Source organism: Rosa chinensis, chromosome 1, assembly GCF_002994745.2.
Source record: "Rosa chinensis cultivar Old Blush chromosome 1, RchiOBHm-V2, whole genome shotgun sequence".
NCBI lineage: Eukaryota > Viridiplantae > Streptophyta > Magnoliopsida > Rosales > Rosaceae > Rosa > Rosa chinensis.
Window position 1 is genome coordinate 62,198,704 of NC_037088.1, and position 20,332 is coordinate 62,219,035.

Here is a 20,332-nt window from a genome sequence, read left to right on the forward strand (position 1 = left end):
TCGCTTACCGCCTTGCTCTTCCGGCATCTTCCAAGATCCATCTGGTCTTTCATGTATCCCTCATCAAACCGCGCCTTAGAGATGATATCCCTCGTTCACAAACACTCCCCCAGATGGATCCACAGGGCAACATGATCTAGACTCCATCTCGAGTCTTGGACATGGCTGTCACTCACAAGAAGAAACGTCCTATTACTCAGTGGTTGATTGAATGGAATGGCCTTCCTGAAGAGGACGCCACCTGGGAGGAGACCCATCTCATCATGGCTCATTTTCCGGACTTCTGCAACCGTGGACGGCTTGCATCTAGGCCTGGGCCGGGCCTAACATTTGGTGAGACCGAGACCGAACCCGAAACAATTGGGCCTTGTCAGTTCAGGCTTTTTCAAAATGGAAACCGACAGAAACCGACCTCAAACGGGCCGGTTCGGTCTTCGGGCTTTTCGGGCCCAAATCCAGTTTCCCAGCTTTATGCAAAATACACACAAAATTGGGTGAGAGGCGAGGTTTGAACCCTCAACCTCCCATACGAAAGCCTCGCTCCCAACCACTGGAGCACGAGACGCTCTCAGTATAACTTGTACAAACTTTATATTTATTTCATCCTAGCCGGGAGAAATGAAACGAAACAAAACAAAACTTAAAACTCCAGAACGGCAGAACCCTTTCTCACTTTCTGCTCTCTCTCTTCTAGCCGTCTTCTTCTTTTTTTTTTCTTTTTTTTTCCCCTTTTTTCTTCCTCCCCAATCCCCATTAATCCATTATGCAATTCTCTCTTTCTCGCTGAGTGATGGTGTGTGCTACGTCCTTTTGATTGATTTTGGTGACTGGGGTGAGTCGGTGAGATAGGTGGGTTGTTTTGACCCATAGTGCTTCTGTCAATTTTGATTTGATGGGGAGGATCACAGGGTTAGGCAAGTGAGGTTTGGGAAATGGAGCGGTATGTTGTTCCAAGGATGATGCTGCGGGCTATTGTTGCAGGGACTGGAACTTGTTCTCCGATGTGAATCGGTTGAAGTGTTGGCTATGGTTTGGTGATTGGTAAGCTGCATATTTGAGTATGGAGAAGGAGGAGGAGGAGCTGGCTTGGGAGGAGAGTTTCGAGAGGCTGAGATGGAGGGGAAATTGGTTCCAATCGGTCTTTCGGTCCCGGAAAATATCAAGCCCGACACCGATCGGATAAACAGTCATTCGGGTCGGGCTTTGCATCGAACCGAAATATTTCTTCTTAAAACCGACCCGATTCGGGCTTTTTGGGTCGGTCCGGGTCGGGTTCTCTGTCCTTCGGGTCCTAACGCCCAGCCCTACTTGCATCTCAAGGGGGGGGACCTGATAGAACAAGCCCACTTAATTTCCCTCTTAAGCAACCCAATTCCTCATTCTCAGAAGTACTGCACAAGAGACAGAGTTAGAATACATCCACAGTGGACCTCGACCATGTGTCTACCTCTCCTTTCATCTCTCCTTTTGTTTGTATCTGGATTCAACTCCTTTAAGCTTGTATGCTGTAACCAGAGATGGGTATGAATGAATTATGATTTGAATCTCTTTCCTTTCTTTTATGCTTTCTAATTGTTGCTCCTATCATATTTCATTTGCTGGTCTCTTTACTGGTATGGCCTCAAAATCCAAACTATGTTTAAGCTGCCTACACCTTTTTTTTTTATAATATAAATAGAGGATTAGGCGATATTAGCTCCTCTGCAACAGCCGATTTTGGGTGTCAAGCACCCACCACATCCCCGAAGGAAAGGGGGCCATCATAACCGGAAACCACCGCCCATATATCCCTCCATTTAATTTTATTAAAAAATAAAGGATAAAAGAAAAAATACAAAGAGGAAAGGGGGACCAAACCAAAACCTTTCCCAGAAAGAGCAATAACAAAAGAAGAAAAAAGAAAACTCCTCCAAAAGAGAGAGTAAAAAGAAATCAAACTGTGTGTAGCTGTGATTACTATGTAGAAACAGTTCGTGCAATAAAACATTACTTGTGGCGAAGATGTGAAGCTCTAGAAGCATCACGTAACAACAACCCGTGAATCTCCATTGGAGGAAATAAGAACCAAGAAACAGATGGATAAGCCAAACCCAAGTTGGCGAGACCATCAGCAGCCGCATTACCCTCCCTGAGAACATGAGAGCAGCGAAGTTGCATTACTCGAAGGCGAGCTAGGCAATTACTCCAAAGGATTCACATAGGCCAAGAAGGGACAAAGGTTGATGACACGAGACAATTGACAACGCTGGTAGAATCACTCTCCAACACAAATGATGCCAGCGATGCAGATATGCAAATTCAACCCCAATAATGACAGCCATCAACTCCGAATAGAAAGCATTGCCAATACCCAACCTACCACAATAACCCCCCAATATAACAACCATTTTCTCCCCTAAAAATTCCACCACAAGCAGCTGGACCTGGATTGCCTTTGGCAAGACCATCAGCATTGAGCTTTATCCATGGACGCTTTGGAGGAACCCAGAAAACAAGGCGGGGACGCACCATTTTAGCCACCGGTTGCACCCCAAGCTCCAAAAGCAAATTGGAATCCAACCTCCCCGAAGCACAACCAGGAAAGTGAGGGGATGCAAACTTAATCCAAGCCTTGATTGAACAATAAACACGCCTAAGAGAAAGGCGATTTATTGAGCTGCCTACACATGTCAAAGAAAGAATGTGAATTGTCACCTGGTACTCTTCCTATTGCATTATTCATTTGAATCAATGGCCTAGAAATTGAACAACTGAAGGAAGATAAAAGCAAAAAACAAAACTTGAAAATACACGATGTATAGAAATTAGGAAACAGAAACTTATTTTCTATTCATTGTAATGAACTTGATCATTGAAGTGCTCCAGTTCAAGGCCAAACACAAAATACAAGATGTAGTATTTACCTAATTAAACATTCTTCGTGCATATATAGTAGCAACAAGAATTGAAAGCGGGCAGCACATAAAAACATGCATGATTGGCAGTGGAAGCCATAACAAAACAATAGCAAAGTTTCTATCCAACAAGAGTGGCTCGAATGCTTTTCAGTTCAGATACAACATCACCGATATTCTCTCGGTCTGTTGGAGATTCCACAGAGCAAGCAACTCCAATTCCCAGTATTAAACTCAAGCATTCCTCAAGAGCATCATTGGTGCTCTGGCTGGGATTGCCTACTTGAACAAGTGATGAATCAGCAATCTCTAAAACTCGCTCGCAGAAGGCCATCTTCACAAACTTGTGAAGGTTCAAACCGTCCACAAACATGTGGTCAGTGGGTCTCTTCCCTGTAAACATCTCTAACAAGAGAATGCCGAAGCTGTAGACATCTCCATATGTTGACACCTCACTACCCATTCCATACTCTGTGGTTCAAAGTTCAAACACCACAGTAATTGTTAGCAAAGCAACTCTCAGTAATGAAACTACCTAGCTACAAGAAAAATAGCAGAACAAAATAGCACAAGTGCATACCTGGAGCAGCATAACCAATAGTCCCTCTTATTGCAATGGAACTTGATTGATTTGCTGAGACGTTATCGGCTATTCTTGAGAGGAATCTAGCTAATCCAAAGTCAGCAACATGTCCAGTCAAGTCATTGTCCAAAAGAACATTGCTTGGCTTGAGATCACAATGAACTATTGGTGTTTTGCTATGATTATGAAGATAATCCAGTGCACAAGCAACATCAATGGCAATGTTTAGCCTCTGAACAAGACTTAAATTCTTCAGTGCGTCCTCTGTCCCAGTAGTTGGATGTAGCCACTCCTCTAAGCTCCCATTCTCCATGAACTTATAAACCAAAGCCTTGAAATCATTACCATGAGAGTCAAAACTCAAACATGCAGTTATAATTGGGACTAGATTTCGATGTCTGATATTTCGGAGTGCCTCACATTCGGCTAGGAAACTCTTGGAAGCTCCCCGGCGTAACATGTTAAACACCTTCACAGCAACAAGCTGAGCTCCATCTTCGTTGAGAACTCCTTTGTAGACAAACCCAAAACTACCCGCACCAATCAAATTTGTTGCAGAGAAACCATCAGTAGCTTTGGAGAGAGTATTATATGAGACTTGCAAAATAGAGTTCGAAAATGTGCTTGATGAAGTTGCTTTGCTTTTCTTTTTGGAGAAACAAAGAAACATAAATGTCAGCAGCATAGCAATTCCAAGAAGTGTGAATGCGGATACTAATGAGATTGTTAGTTTCATGCTACGAGACCTCGATTCTTTAGACTTGCACTTTCGAAGCTGAAATTCAGAAATACCTCCGCAGAGCCTAGTGTTTCCGACAACTGAAGTGGCACTTGCATTGTTAAAGACACCTTTAACTGGTACTGCACCCCTAAAGTCATTGAAAGACAGGTTAAGTTGCTTCAAGCTTCCAAACCCCGCCAGAAATTCAGGAATTTCACCGGAGAGATTATTGCGCGAAAGGTCTAAATCTCGAATCCCTCTCAAGGAAACCATAGCCGAAGGAATGGAGCCGTCAAAGAAGTTTCCTTGCAAGAGCAGGATTTCTAAACTCAGGCAACTACCAAGGCTACTAGGAAGTTTTCCTGATATCATATTATTAGAGAGATCCAACTCACCTAGACTTTTTAACTTTCCTACCTCCAAGGGAAGGGAACCACTGAGACGATTTTCAGACAAGTTCAAAGATATTGATAAAGAAGGAACACCAATAACTTGTGGAGGTATGTCCCCACTAAGATTATTGCGTGAAAGATCAAGCACTAGCAATGAATGGCATTCCCCAAGGCTTGTAGGGATGGTACCATTAAAATTATTTCCTTGCAATTCGAGATAAACTAATGATGTCAGATTTTCTAGAGAGGATGGGAGGCTTCCTGATAATCTGTTATTATGAAAACCCAATTTCCCAAGACTTGAAAGTTTCCCGATGTCAGTGGGAATGTTACCTGTGAACATGTTATCAGACAAAACCAATAATTCCATGTTGACCAGATTCACTATCCCTGCAGGGATGCTTCCATGTAATTGGTTTTTGTGAACATCGAGACCTGCAAGGTTGGTTGAGAGATTGGATACTGATGCGGGCAACGTCCCTCCGAAGTTGTTGGTATCTGCAGCCAACCACACCAACTGTGTAGCATTGGTCAAGTATGAGAAAAAACTCAAGTCCCCATCACTGCCACTTCCGAGATGATTACCAGCAATATAGAATGTCACAAGGGTACGAAGCTTTTGTAAGTTTGGCACTTGCCCTGTTATTTGGTTATTCTCAACATAAAAATCCACTAAATTAGTGGCATTGCTTATTGACAGAGGAAGTGATCCACTCAACTGATTATCGGAAATGCAAAAATATTTGAGATTCAAAAGGGTTCTGAACAAGGTTGGGGGCATGCTCCCTTGAATTTGGTTTATTCCTATGATAAATCCAATGAGACTTGAGATGTTATAGATGGAGGGAGGGATGGTACCAGACAACTGGTTTGATTCCAATGAGAAATATGTTAATTTTTTCAGTTGGCCTAGAGAACTAGGAATACTTCCCACCAAGTTATTACTATAAGCATCAAGTGAGCCAAGACTAGAAAGGTTACCCAAGGAGGGAGGTATCCCTCCTGTTAGATTATTAAATAGCAAACTAAGATACTCAAGCTTAGACAAGGAGCCAAGTTCTGGAGGAATGTTACCTCCCAGCTTGTTGTAAGAAACATCGATAATAATGAGTTTGAAGCAATTGGAGATATTGGCAGGAATAGGACCACTGAGTGAGTTGTTTTCTAGACGTAATATCCGCAACCTCCGCAAGTGCCCAATTTCTGGAGGGATTTTTTTGGTGAAGCTATTATCATAGAAGCTTAGATCCCTTAGGAAGCTCAGGTTTCCTATGTGCGGAGATATGGACCCGGATAACTTCAGGGAGGTTAAGTTCAGCTTAATGACCCTCTGAAGATGGCGTCGGCTGCAGGTGACACCATGCTAGTTGCAAAAATGAGTGGACTTATTCCACGAGCTCATGACTGGCCGGTTGGGATTTTGGTGTATTTGAGCTTTAATGGCAAGCAATGCCAGCCTATCTGTCTCGTTGCCTCCTCTGAGTGCTAACCTATTGCTGTCCATGGTTGAGGCCATGGCCCTGCAGCAACAAAAAAAAAGCAATTGCTAGTACTAGTATTAGTGCTAGTACATTGGAAAAAAAGTATGATGAGGTCATTTTGAATTGGTTATGGGGTTGTGAAGATTTGTGAGTTCCATTTGAGGCCTGACAAATTAACTTATAGGATTCGAGATATGGTAATCTGCATCAGACACTTTGCTTGACTGAAATTAGTTTGAAGTAATGAACAACGACCTAGCAGTGTTGACTTGCTTTTCCAAAGACGACTTGGCTTGCTTCCATAAATACTGCTCTTGTTTTCCCACCGGAACAATGTCGATTGATTTGAAAGTTCATGACCAAATTCACCACAAAAGACTTGGAAAAGTCTCTTACATAAATTTTCCATCCCATGGTAGAGAAAATTATGTCACAAAATGAAAACAGAGTTGATATGTCACATTATTAGCAGAGTTGATATGAAACTAGTTAATCAGGTCCAGAGACTTGGCAGGAAGCCCAAAATTTGTTTCCTTACTTGATCAGTTTTTGCATGTGGAAACGGATATTGAGTTTCCGGGTTTGAATTTGTCAACCTCCTTGCAACCGTTGATCATACTAAAAAGAGAATGCAGATGTTCATGACAATTAGATTGATATCAACCTCAATATTTATCATACAACAACCAGAATTCCCAGCTATTTGACGAGCCTAAAAAAATCGCTAAAACTTTTGGCCTCTTTACTAATACTAATGAATGTCTCCTTGGCTGGCAAGTAGAATTAGCATATATATTTCTTTACGTACTGGTATAATGTTGTTCAATGAAATAGTAATGTGCTAGATTACCCGGCCTACATTTGACTAGGAAGCTTGAAACCCTCTAGACAGTTCAGCTTGCCTTATCGGCCCCTGGAATTGTAGATGCTTCTGCCAATCAGGCAATGTTTTAAGGAATTTCATCTACATTTCAAATTTTCAACATATTTCATTTGCTGGTCTCTTTACTGGTAATCCTTCAAATCCAAACTATGGTCAGAAAGAATGTGAACTGTCACTTGGTCCTATTCCTATTGCATTGGTCATTTGAATCAATGGCCAGCCTTGAAATCAAACTACAACTAAAGCAAGAGAAAGGCCAAAAAAAAAAAAAAAAACCAAGCAACTGGAAAATTTTCTTCATCTACATTTTTTTTTATGTAATCCTGATACCGGATGATGTGATACAAATAGAATTTTCAAAATAAATTTAACTATTCCATAAGCCATCAGTCTCAGACCAAGCCCAACGTGCTTCCAGAATTCCAGAAGCTTCTCTTTCTCTTCCTGACCTTTCCACACTCTCTTCCGAGACCATCTGGATTTTCATCTCCAGACCCACGAGGTGCTTGTCGACTGAGTCCTGCGGGTGGCGACTCTGGCACGCCGAGTTCACCCACTTCTTACGGTCGAAGTTCTCGTCGGAGAACGGACCGAGATCCAGCAACATGGTTCCAGCTCAGTGACTCGGGTTCGGATCGTGCGGCTTGAGTCGCTCCGACTCGGTGGAGTGCGTAACCGAAATGTTTTTTAACTGCCGAGTTTCAGGCATGGGGAGTCCATAGGATGACGATGATGAAATTGGACTGCACATGAGAGGCATGTGGAAACTTAAATCTAATATGTGCCTTGTGTTTATGACTCTTCACAACATTACCAGCAAAAATTACCAAAAAGAAAGAGAAATTCATGATTTTTTACTCGGTGTGTTTAATGAATTCGAGTAAAATAGTAAGAATCTATTAAATGAACATGACTCAAGTTAAATTATTGTCGAACTTAATATAAAATTACTATTCAAATTAAACGTAATGATAAATTAATTATTTAAAGAAACTACAATAAACAAATGAATGAGAGAGAAATAGATAGTTTGCAATCGATAGAACCATACAGGTGAGGGAAGATGAGTGATAATTGTTATTAGGCTGAGAGCACAGTTGTGTAGGCATCACACTTCGTTACTTTGAAGATGAGATAAGATGCATTTTGAAAGTTATAGTATACAGCTAGTTCAAGTTATCGAGTTCTAAGATGAAGTCATGAAGAGATATTTCTCAATTTAAGAGACACATGTCCTAACTCCGTGACACTTAATTTAGATTTCAACCACTCATATTTCTTCTATGCTCTCAATTTCATTCAAGGTGTCTTTTTAAGAGGTTTTTATCACCGAGTATCAATGAAATTCATTTTAATAGAAGTGCTATATAAAGGAATTAAATTTTCGATGATGTAAATCGAAAACCTATTTCACCACCCTTGGTCTAAAGACAACTATATTTAGTGTTCAAAACAAAAACAAAAGACAGCTATATTTGATTCGGGTTTGGAGCACATTGTGGATTCTAGCCCATAACGAAGCCCAAACATCTACCAGCCCAAAGGGCTGAAAATATCTAATTTGTATTCCAGAAACTTCGCGGGTACAAATGCCACGCTGCTCTCACTCACCAAGACACACCCTCTCACTGTCAGGTCTCAGCTCCTCCTCCAATGGCGTTTCTACTCTCTCAAACCCTCAGGCGAGTCCTCTTCTCCGGCGACCACCTCTTCCCGGCCATCGCTTCCCGATCAATCTCCACCACCGCCTCTGCCTCCATGAGGTACCACATCTTCATGGCCGATCGGAACGATCCCAACGACAAAGGCCCCCTCCCCGCCGTCCAGATCAGAGATTCCGACGACAGCTTCACCGTCACGAGAGCCTTTCCGGGATTCGGGAAGGAAATCGTCAAGGTCGCGGTGGACGTCGAGAAGAACACCGTCAGCATCAAGCTCCGGGACTGCGACGGCTGCGAAACCCTGGTTCCTCTGCCGGAGGGTTGCAAGAGCGGCGAGGCTAGATCGGAGGTTAAGCATGGCATGGTGACGGTGGTTGTGCCGAAGCGGAAGAAAGGAGAGGAGTAGAGCTAGGTTGAATTCCAATTGCAAAGTAGGTAGGTAGTTTGCGAAGCTCTGTAAAAGACTAAAAGCCTCAAAGATAGTAGCTTTTTCTCGGTGGTATGTGAAATTTTGGGGCTTTGTTTTGTATCTGACTTGACTAGTGATGAATGAAAAAGTAAAGCATTTGTTGAGATTACTGGTGTTATTTGGTTTCCAAAATTGACATTCCAAAATCTGCAATTTGGTATTCGAATTTTTTACCGTTGGTCTCTTCATGTTGAGGGCAATAATGTTATGCGATGCGACGTTGCTTATTGTAACATAAGCACACACATAAGCTGTTTGGATTGTTTTCATCTTTTCAAGACGAGTACAATGTGCTTGGTGAATGCCTATTGTCTGCAGCCTACATTCGTATGGAATGCTTGAAAACGCTACATCCATAATAATATTGAACTGCCAAAAAGCTTCAGTCAGTCAATTATTCATCTTGCCTTAAAGACCTCCAGGAATTGTAGATGTTTCGGTGCCAATGATAAGAAAGCACCATGAATGGAGTTGATTAATATGATAGATAAATGCAGGATAGAGTGGTCAGACTGGTTCATCATTTTTGTGGACGATTTGTGTATCAAAAGGAAGAAAAAGAGTTAGACATTCTATTTATATTAATGACTTTGACAATTTGGAACAGATTACACTTCTGCTCCAGAACATTACTTTCAAAAATGATGACCCGTAGTTTCCAGAGGTTTATTGTGATGAGCAGCAGAAAAAGTGTCTTGGTGATTAAAATTGGTATTTTGGTAGGTATATGGCAATTCTGTTGCCAGCTGGAGAAAAAAATTGAAAAGAAATTTAAAAAAATATTCCCGTGCCAGGAGTCAAATTTGGAAACTCAAATCTGAATTCTAGTGATCGATCAGCTACACCGGATTCTTGCAATATTGGATCACTAAATTATTTATACTTTTAGTCACAAGTCCGTTAATAGTAGATATGCAGTTCTCTACTCGAAAAGTATTCAGATGTTAGAGCACACTGTAAATTTGAGCCCACAAAGTATATATCTATATTAAATCAAATGGTTTCATCTTTTAAACCAAATCATTGAGTCATAGTAAATGAATACTCTTACTTGGTTGCAGGATAGATAGTGTTATTTGGTTGCAGGGTGAAACTATTTCAATTTCAGTATTTTTGTCCACTTCATGGGTTTGGTTACTTGGGTACTGCCGTTAGTTTGTTTTAGTCTTTTCATGTAAAGTGCAATGTGTTCGATGAAATGTCAATTTACTGTTGTTTGTTGTTTGTTGCTCAAAATCTAGAGATTATCCGGCCTAAATTTTGACTGAATAGCTTGAAAACCCTGTAGTCGATCAATTCAGCTTGCCTTAGCGGACTCTTGAATTGTAAATGTTTCAATGTCAATCAGGCATTGTTAAGAAATTTCATCTACATTTGAACATATTTCATTTGCTGGTCTCTTTACTGGTACGTATGGCCTAAAAATCCGAACTATGTTTGAGCTGCCTACATATGTCGAGGAAAGAAAGTGAACTGTCACTTGGTCCTATTCCTATTGCATCATTTATTTGAATCAATGGCCTAGAAATTGAATTACAACTAAAGGAAGATAACAGAAAAAAACAAAACTTGAAATATATGATGTATAGGAATTAGGAGACAGAGGAACGAATTTTCTATTCATTGTAATGAACTTGATCATCTGAAGTGCTCCAGTTCAAGGCCAAACACAAAATACAAGATGTAGTATTAACCTAAACATTCTTCGGGCATATCTATCAGCAACAAGACTTGAAAGCAGGCACAAATAAAAACATGAAGGGCAGTGAAAGCCATAACAAAACAATAGCAAAGTTTCTATCCAACAAGAGTGGCTCGAATTCTTTTCAGTTCAGCTACAGCATCACCGATATTCTCTCGGTCTATTGGGAATTCCACAGAGCATGCAACTCCAATTCCCAGTATTGAACTCAAGCATTCCTCAAGAGCATCATTGGTGCTCTGGCTGGGTTTGCCTACTTGAACAAGTGATGAATCTGCAATCTCTGAAACACGCTCGGGGAAAGCCCTTTTTACAAACTTGTGAAGGTTCAAACCGTCCACGAACATGTGGTCGGTGGGTCTCTTCCCTGTAAACATCTCTAACAAGAGAATGCCGAAGCTGTAGACATCTCCATATGTTGACACCTCACTTCCCATTCCATACTCTGTGGTTCAAAGTTCAAACACCACAGTTGTTAGCAAAGCAACTCTCATTAGTGAAACTACCAAGCTACAAGAAAAATAGCAGAGCAAAATAGCACAAGTGCATACCTGGAGCAGCATAACCAACAGTCCCTCTTATTCCAATGTCACTTGATTGATTTGCTGAAACGTTATTGGCTAGTCTTGAGAGGAATCTAGCTAATCCAAAGTCAGCAACATGTCCAGTCAAGTCATTGTCCAAAAGAACATTGCTCGGCTTGAGATCACAATGAACTATTGGTGTTTCGCAATGATTATGAAGATAATCCAGTGCACAAGCAACGTCAATGGCAATGTCTAGCCTCTGAACGAGACTTAAATTCATCGGTGCGTCTTCTGTCCCAGTAGTTGGATGCAGCCACTCCTCTAAGCTCCCATTCTCCATGAACTCGTAAACCAAAGCTTTGAAATCATTACCACGAAAGTCAACACTCGAACATGCAGTTATAATCGGGACTAGATTTCGGTGTCTGATATTTCTGAGTGCCTCACATTCGGCTAGGAAACTCTTGGAAGCTCCCCGGCGTAACATGTCAAACACCTTCACAGCAACAAGCTGAGCTCCATCTTCGCCGAGAACTCCTTTGTAGACAGACCCAAAACTACCCGCACCAATCAAATTTGTTGCAGAGAAGCCATCAGTAGCTTTCAAGAGAGTATTATAGGACACTTGCAAAATAGAGTCAGCAAATGTGCTTGATGAAGTTACTTTGCATTTCTTTTTGGAGAAACAAAGAAACAGAAATGTCAGGAGCATAGCTATTCCAAGAAGAGTGAATGCTGATACTAATAAGATTGTTAGTTTCATGCTACGAGACGTCGATTCTTTAGACTTGCACTTTGGAAGGTGGAGATCAGAAATACCTCCGCAGAGCCTAGTGTTTCCGACAACTGAAGTAGCACTTGCATTGTTAAATACACCTTTAATTGATACTGCACCCCAAAAGTCATTGAAAGACAGGTTAAGTTTCTCCAAGTCTCTAAACCCTGCCAAAAATTCAGGAATTTCACCGGAGAGATTGTTGCGCGAAAGGTCTAAATCTCGAATCCCTCTCAAGGAAACCATAGCCGAAGGAATGGAGCCATCAAAGAAGTTTCCTTCCAAGTGCAGGATTTCTAAACTCAGGCAACTGCCAAGGCTACTAGGAAGTTTTCCTGATATCATATTATTAGAGAGATCCAGCTCACCTAGACTTTTTAACTTTCCTAGCTCCAAGGGAAGGGAACCACTGAGACGATTTTCAGACAAGTTCAAAGATATTGATAAAGAAGGAACACCAATAACTTGTGGAGGTATGTGGCCACTAAGATTATTGCGTGAAAGATCAAACACTAGCAATGAATGGCATTCCCCAAGGCTTGTAGGGATGGTACCATTAAAATTATTTCCTTGCATTTCGAGATAAACTAACGATGTCAGATTTCCTAGAGAAAATGGTAGGCTCCCTGATAATCCGTTGTTTTGAAAATGCAATCCCCCAAGACCTGAAAGTTTCCCGATGTCAGTGGGAATGTTACTTGTGAACATGTTACCAGACAAAGCCAATGATTTCATGTTGACCAGATTCCCTATCCCTGCAGGGATGCTTCCATGTAATTGGTTGCTTTCAACTTCTAGAATTGTAAGGGTTGAGAGATTGGATATTGATGTGGGCAGCGTCCCTCCGAAATTGTTGGATGCTATAATTAACCACACCAACTGTGTAGCATTGGTCAAGTCTGAGAAAAAACTCAAGTCCCCATCACTGCCACTTCCGAGATGATTACCAGCAATATGGAATGTCACAAGGGTACAAAGCTTTTGTAAATTTGGCACTTGCCCTGTTAGTTTGTTATCCTCAACATAAAAAACCACTAAATTAGTGGCATTGCTTATTGACAGAGGAAGTGATCCAGTAAACTGATTATCGGAAATGCAAAAATATTTGAGATTCAAAAGGGTTCTGAACAAGGTTGGGGGCATGCTCCCTTGAATTTGGTTTATTCCTATGATAAATCCAACGAGACTAGAGATGTTATAGATGGAGGGAGGGATGGTACCAGACAACTTATTTGATTCCAATGAGAAATTGTAAGAAACAATTATTTCTGACCATGTAAATACTTGAACGGATAGCAACTCAGACAATCAAATCTGCAACAATATTTATCAGAATCTGTTGTGCAAGTTATGCAGATATAAATGAGTATATGAATCATGATGAATTCTAAACTCATCATCATACTAGATAATTAAGAAAGCTATGCCAAATATAAGATTGTAATTCAAGAACAATACGAATCAAGACCAAAATATAATTATCTGCAATGTATCAAATATTAAATCCAGAAAACAAAACTAAAAAAAGTCTAGGAAACTAACACTATGTGGTTCCAGAATCCATTGATGCTTCTCCTAGATGCACCCTCAATCTCATATTGTTAATGGGACAATTTTGTTTGAGGTTTGGTGTTCTAGCAGGGATCAATGAGGACGTTGTAATCCACCTTATATCAGAAAAACTGTTGTGGCAGTTCCTTCCATTAAGCAACTGCCTTATAACTTCCTTATGTTTATCTGAATGGATTAATCTAAATAACCATACATGTTTGAATTCAAATTCAAAAACAGATCGCATCAATAAAACTATTTTCGATTACAAGCTTTATTACATACTCTGATGTCACAAACTGAAAACTCTAAAACTCCTCACAATGTCAATTTGCAGAAAGTGTTGATGTCTAGTTCAATAAGGTCTTACAATCTCCCACTGAACTAGATATCATACAAAATCAACTTACATTGCTGAGTTGTTTTCTTAAGCGTGCACAAGAGTTCAAGGACATCATCTGTTTTTCAAAGTCCTGTCAATTTTGCCAAACTGCATTGAACTACAGAAGATTACAATGAATTGGAAAATCACTAGTCTTCTATGATCACAATGCAGCAAGTAAAATTACATGAAACTACCTCAAGTATGATCTTGTACATGTTTACTTTATTTACAGTAATCGATTTGTAAAACATGTTTGATCCAAAATTAATTTCAACTAGATAAAGAGCTGTATTAACTTACTGATTATATCAGTATCAAGTTTTTCTGCATATGTACATATTCACTGATTTAGTATATCAGTATCAGGCTCCTTATATGTACATGATTCTGCATATGTACATGTTCTACCTATACAGCAACCTAATGTTGAAACTTAATTTTATTCAAATGATAGATATCAAATGATGACTTCATAAATGACTGACTGAAGTAGATACATTGCCTGATAGTACTTCACACAATATAATCAGCTTGAAATTCTGGGCTGTATCTCTGAGGGTCTCTATAAGGAACAAAATCTGCTGGACCAACTTCTCTGCCCAGGTGATAGATGGCCTTTATTGATAGTTCAGACCTCTTGCAGGCTTGAGGAAATAGTTGCCAAGAATTTCTCTATCCAAGACTTTGGCCACTGCAAGTTTATTTCATTTATTGACAAAATGATATCAGAAATTGGGATTGATAGTGCTGTTGGGAGTTATGTTAGATATACTCTCCCTCTCTCTGTGGAAGCAATAAATGAAAAACCGACTCGATCCTGGCTTGCTGCTGAAATATTATGCTCGTGGAAGTGGCCAGGAGGAAGTGCTTATGCGAATAGTAAAACTTTCTCTTCCCAGGAGAGCTTGCTAGACATTATTTTCAACATTCTACTTGATGGCACACTTGGTCAACGATGATGTGCTGCATATAACTTGTCTATCTGTGTCCTACTTCAAGTGATGAAGTGGATCAGGATATTAAAGAACGATTCTTAAGAGCTCTTGTAGCTTTTCTTTTAACTTTGTTTAATGATAAAATGTGGAGTGCAAGTCTTATGTTTTATACACTAAAGTCCAACTTCATTCTTGCACTTGCTCAACAATTTAAGCTGCATTGCCATTTGACTTTTCAACAAATAACTGACATATTTCAGCATTATCCATTGTTCAGTGGACCAGTACCATCAAATGGAAAATAGATAACTGAATGAACTGATCATTAGTGATCCCAGTTGCAGCCAAATCTACAACACCTACCAAAAGGCTGTTCCTTGTCTTCAGAATCCATTTCCATAGCAGCACTCCCACTCCCACTAGCCTTTCCTTTTACTCAGAACATTCCATGATCCCAAAGCCCCAAACCAACCATAATAACATCCTTCAGAATCTTCCCAGCAGTAGTATAAAGTGAAGAGCTAGAGCTAGTAGGCATAGGAACATCAACAACATTATCCATAGGAGTCACAGCCATCTCAGAATCATCGTTCTCAACACACCATCTCTAACATGCCCAATTGACCAACATTTATAGCAAACTGGTAGAAGATTCTCATACTCAAGTTGTGTGTAATAATTCTTAACACAAAATTCAGATTGCAGAGGTAATTTTCAGATCACCTTCAACACAGTAACTTGCATATTTACCTGGAACCTGTGAAGCCACTGTCCAACGTCGCATGTCAGTCACACTTCAGAGAATGAGCCCCTACAGAGCGTATCCACATTGGCTTTGCACTAAATGTCAATATGTTCACAATACTAAACAAAGATTTTTTTTTTTTTTTTTTTTTTTTTTTTTTTTTTTTTTTTTTTTTTTTTTTTTTTTTTTTTTAGTGTTTTGAGGGCATTCAGGAATATGCACTTCACTCTGACTTTGAACTTGATTTTCGTCTACAGTTGCTGGAACCTCTACTTCAGTTTCAGTTTGATCGTGCATTTTCTCTTCATCTCAAATGGGGAAACCTCGGTTCATGATTCTTGGTGGTGGTCTTGAGTACCAGCGAGTTTCTAACATGTTGTCAAGTTTTGATACTCTTTTACAGCAGGAGATGGACCATTTAAATTTATGGGAGGTTGCAGCCCATCGAATACATCTCTCTCCTTTTGGGAATCATTGGTATCCTCTCCCCATCTGAGCTCTAAGATCTTGACATCTTTCTTTTCCTTGAAATTGGCCAATGATGCATCCACAATATCAACCACATTTTGCAGATTCGAAACACAAAACTTTCCTTGAAGATGTGGAAACTCCTTCAACTCTGATAGTACTCATTCCCAGTGGCATCTCTGTTATATTAGTTCCATAATATCAAGAAGATGCAGATTAATCAGTTTCCTCATATCAGCAGGCAATTCAGTGAGGGCAGCACAACCTGACAACAATAGTGTCTGCAAATTGTAGAGGGTACAAAAGGTGTCTGCTAACCTTTTCATGCCAGTATCCATGTAGCGCAAGTGTATGAGATCAGCAATAAAGTTTCGTAACTTGGTAATATTTCTATAATGTCACAGTGATAGTACACGCAAACGTCTTACTGATGGCAGAAACTCATGCATAATTCTTCTACTTAATGTAGTTTAGATGTTTTGACGATCTTTTAAAGAAAAATGTGGAAGGTCCACAAACAGTTAAGCCCATCTAGTAATGGTGGAAATTTGGAAGAAGGATCATAATCAAGTCCTTTAATATATGATAACTGACGAACCCTTTTTGGAACTTTATGTGATCCATTACCATCCAACCCATGGTAGAATCCCACAGACAACCACGTAGCCAAGTCATTCACGAGATCATGCATGGTGAATCTTGATTTATCTGTGTTTGATCTTTGGAATAATGGTCATGATATTAATTCGAAAGTACTTCTTAGCAACCTTTTCTCCACCTTTCTCGCTCACTTTCAGTTTCTGGAACTAAACCTTCTTAGAGCTGGAAGAATACTACTTTTATCACAGGGTAGCTCCCAAATATTGCTAATCAAGATGCTATTCAATTCCTCTGAATCTATTGCTTCCTCCAGCCCCAGAAATAAAAAGAGCCCGTAGTAGACTCCAACCGTTATAGTTCTCATTCCAAACATCATATCCAATACAATCTGCACTAATTGAGAGAGTCTAACTTGTTGTTCTTCTCCATGTTGTAAACTCTTTCATCTGCTTTACTATTAATTTATGCAGGTGGTTCCTCCCTCAACATATGATCAAAATCTTGGATTCCTAGATGCAGGTCTATACCACCATTTCATTTCTTAAGTTCAATTCATTGAGCAACTGAATCTGATTGATACTCACAAGAAAATGCATGACTGTAAGCAATTCAATCTATGTCAGTCATATTAGTGCTGTAAACTGAAATTATGCACTAGAAATATATGTCCCAAATGTTAATTCAAATTTTGAATAACATTTTAATGAAGTGCAAATACAGTGATCAACAGACTATGATATTTTCAAGAATTTTGGTGTCATTTGTGACACACTTTTCTCTGATATCATATGAATGTCTAATGACGTGTATATGCAACTCAAATAACCAAATGTTTGAATACTAATTTCTTTGGAAACCAGAATCAAATTTATTTTAAGTTTGTTTGAGTTTTTGTTTTCTGTTAATGAATGGATTAATTCATATGCTTGTACAACAGTCACTTTGATGACATGAAGTACAATGTGCATGAACTATTCCAGAAAACATTGCAGAATGCATATGAATTTGTATTTGTGGCTACTTTGGCAGCATACAAAATACAATGAAAATATGCAGCATTTGATGGGACTTCCCATTATTATCAGTAAGAAGCAATCCTGCAATTAGTTCTGCAGATGACAATTATATATAGAACAACTATTATGAAATAATTTGAATATTACAGAATTCATGAAGAGGATTACTCTTTGTGTAAGTAACTTTTAGCAAATCAGAAAAGTGAGATACACAGTAAGAGAATATGTAATTCATGTGCAGCAATATCAAAAGTGTGTTCTCAGGATCATATAAGCAGTAATTTCTGAAAATATTCTATTTTATAGATCTTCAAGATCATTGTTTTGTATCATCTTGCAGATAAGTATCATAGATAAAGCATGATGATCTTATTGATTCTGCAGTGCAATTTGAGAATCACAACTTAAATATCTAAAAGCACCACTCATGCGTAAGTCAAACAAATTTGAATTGCAGTAAGGATTCTAATTCAAGAAACTGTTGTTTAGCAATATGTAAAGATGATCCAGAGAATTAAACAAAAACAAATACCATAACAATCTTAATTTGAGCATAGTAGGCTCTGATACCAATTGTAAGAAACAATTATTTCTGACCATGTAAATACTTGAACGGATAGCAACTCAGACAATCAAATCTGCAACAATATTTATCAGAATCTGTTGTGCAAGTTATGCAGATATAAATGAGTATATGAATCATGATGAATTCTAAACTCATCATCATACTAGATAATTAAGAAAGCTATGCCAAATATAAGATTGTAATTCAAGAACAATACGAATCAAGACCAAAATATAATTATCTGCAATGTATCAAATATTAAATCCAGAAACAAAACTAAAAAAAGTCTAGGAAACTAACACTATGTGGTTCCAGAATCCATTGATGCTTCTCCTAGATGCACCCTCAATCTCATATTGTTAATGGGACAATTTTGTTTGAGGTTTGGTGTTCTAGCAGGGATCAATGAGGACGTTGTAATCCACCTTATATCAGAAAAACTGTTGTGGCAGTTCCTTCCATTAAGCAACTGCCTTATAACTTCCTTATGTTTATCTGAATGGATTAATCTAAATAACCATACATGTTTGAATTCAAATTCAAAAACAGATCGCATCAATAAAACTATTTTCGATTACAAGCTTTATTACATACTCTGATGTCACAAACTGAAAACTCTAAAACTCCTCACAATGTCAATTTGCAGAAAGTGTTGATGTCTAGTTCAATAAGGTCTTACAGAAATGTGTTAATTTTTTCAGTTGGCCTAGAGAACTAGGAATACTTCCCACCAAGTTATTACTATAAGCATCAAGTGAGCCAAGACTAGAAAGGTTACCCAAGGAGGGAGGTATCTCTCCTGTTAGATTATTAAATAGAAAACTAAGATACTCAAGCTTAGACAAGGAGCCAAGTTCTGGAGGAATGTTACCTCCCAGCATGTTGTGAGAAACATCGAGAATAATGAGGTTGAAGCAATTGGAGATATTGGCAGGAATAGGACCACTGAGTGAGTTATTTTCTAGACGTAATATCCGCAACCTCAGCAAGTGCCCAATTTCTGGAGGAATTTTGTTGGTGAGGCTATTATTATAGAGGCTTAGCTCCCTTAGGAAGCTGAGGTTTCCTACGTGAGGATATATGGACCCGGACAACTTCAGGGAGGTTAGGTTCAGCTTAATGACCCTCTGAAGATGGCGTCGGCTGCAGGTGACACCATGCCACATGCAAAAATGAGTGGACTCATTCCACGAGCTCATGACCGGCCGGTTGGGATCTTGGTGTATTTGAGCTTTGATGGCAAGCAACGCTAACCTATCTGTCTCGTTTCCTCCTCCGAGCCCCAACATATTGCTGTCCATGGTTGAGGCCATGGAGCTGCAGCAACAAACAAAAGCAAATGCTAGTGCTAGTACATTGGAAAGAAAGTATGATGCGGTCATTTTGAATTGGTAATGGGGTCGCGAAAATTTGTAAGTTCCATTTGAGGCCTGACAAATTAACTTATAGGATAGCAAATAGGGGCAATTCATTATACACCTAATTCCTAAAACATTTATTGGAAAAAAACCCACTTATTTTTTTTTTTCAATCTACACCCAATTATTGCCAATTAGGATAAAATATTGGATTTCGTTTTTCAAAGAATTACACAAATTGCCATAATTTAAATCTGACAAACATAAGTCAATTAACAAGATTAATGTCATCTTTAAATACCTTAATTGTAAATTTTTTTATTGGTCCCATTATAATTGCAGTTTTCATTAAATTCATCATGATTGCTAGAACCTGAATGATGGTTCAACGTGGTGACGGGTCAGGCGATCGACGTGGGTCAACGACGGAGCTCGGCCGGAAGGGTGAGGTACGACGGGATGGTGGGCGGACAAGGCGGACTGGCCCGAACCAGAATGATGGACCTGGAGCAAGCTTCCTTGGTGGACTACCCATGTTGGGCCGCGAACAGTTGGGCTAAGGTTTTGCCCTAGTCCATTGCTATTTGGGCTAGGGTTTAGGCCCCTGGCCCAACCCTATGT

The 20,332-nt window shown here is 39.5% G+C and overlaps 2 protein-coding genes and 1 long non-coding RNA gene across 4 annotated transcripts; 1 reads left to right on the top strand and 2 right to left on the bottom strand.

The window, feature by feature from the left end:
* Positions 1 to 2,576: 2,576 nt before the first annotated feature.
* LOC112198490 (probable LRR receptor-like serine/threonine-protein kinase At3g47570) lies at positions 2,577 to 6,236 on the bottom strand. The gene is made up of 3 exons (XM_024339657.2): positions 3,475 to 6,236; positions 2,904 to 3,365; positions 2,577 to 2,660 (listed from the first exon to the last, which is right to left on the bottom strand). Exons 1-2 carry the CDS (start codon positions 5,369 to 5,371, stop codon positions 3,016 to 3,018), a joined length of 2,247 nt encoding a protein of 748 aa, XP_024195425.1. The 5' UTR covers positions 5,372 to 6,236; the 3' UTR covers positions 2,577 to 2,660; positions 2,904 to 3,015.
* A 4,446-nt stretch (positions 6,237 to 10,682) lies between these two features.
* LOC112171523 (putative receptor-like protein kinase At3g47110) lies at positions 10,683 to 19,699 on the bottom strand. The gene is made up of 3 exons (XM_024308697.2): positions 19,037 to 19,699; positions 11,338 to 13,336; positions 10,683 to 11,231 (listed from the first exon to the last, which is right to left on the bottom strand). The coding sequence occupies exons 1-3, from the start codon at positions 19,664 to 19,666 to the stop codon at positions 10,882 to 10,884; spliced, it is 2,979 nt and encodes a 992-aa protein (XP_024164465.1). The 5' UTR covers positions 19,667 to 19,699; the 3' UTR covers positions 10,683 to 10,881.
* On the top strand, positions 14,904 to 18,607 carry LOC121051595. 2 transcript variants are annotated; one of them, XR_005806178.1, is made up of 3 exons: positions 14,904 to 16,181; positions 16,277 to 16,478; positions 17,243 to 18,607. It is a non-coding gene; the product is annotated as an uncharacterized LOC121051595 (long non-coding RNA). The 2 variants fall into 2 exon arrangements; XR_005806179.1 differs by having other exon boundaries at positions 14,904 to 15,666; positions 15,962 to 16,478.
* Positions 19,700 to 20,332: the final 633 nt, after the last annotated feature.

What these genes read in the sequence shown, in the direction of transcription:
- LOC112198490 (XM_024339657.2), bottom strand. Translation starts at nt 5,371, where the DNA reads ATGCCCCCAACCTTGTTCAGAACCCTTTTGAATCTCAAATATTTTTGC. An exon ending in TATTGGTTATGCTGCTCCAG is followed by an intron (nt 3,366 to 3,474) that starts GTATGCACTTGT and finishes TTTGAACCACAG; the next exon opens with AGTATGGAATGGGTAGTGAG.
- LOC112171523 (XM_024308697.2), bottom strand. Translation starts at nt 19,666, where the DNA reads ATGGCCTCAACCATGGACAGCAATATGTTGGGGCTCGGAGGAGGAAAC. An exon ending in AACTGAAAAAATTAACACAT is followed by an intron (nt 13,337 to 19,036) that starts TTCTGTAAGACC and finishes GTTTCTTACAAT; the next exon opens with TTCTCATTGGAATCAAATAA. An exon ending in TGTTGGTTATGCTGCTCCAG is followed by an intron (nt 11,232 to 11,337) that starts GTATGCACTTGT and finishes TTTGAACCACAG; the next exon opens with AGTATGGAATGGGAAGTGAG.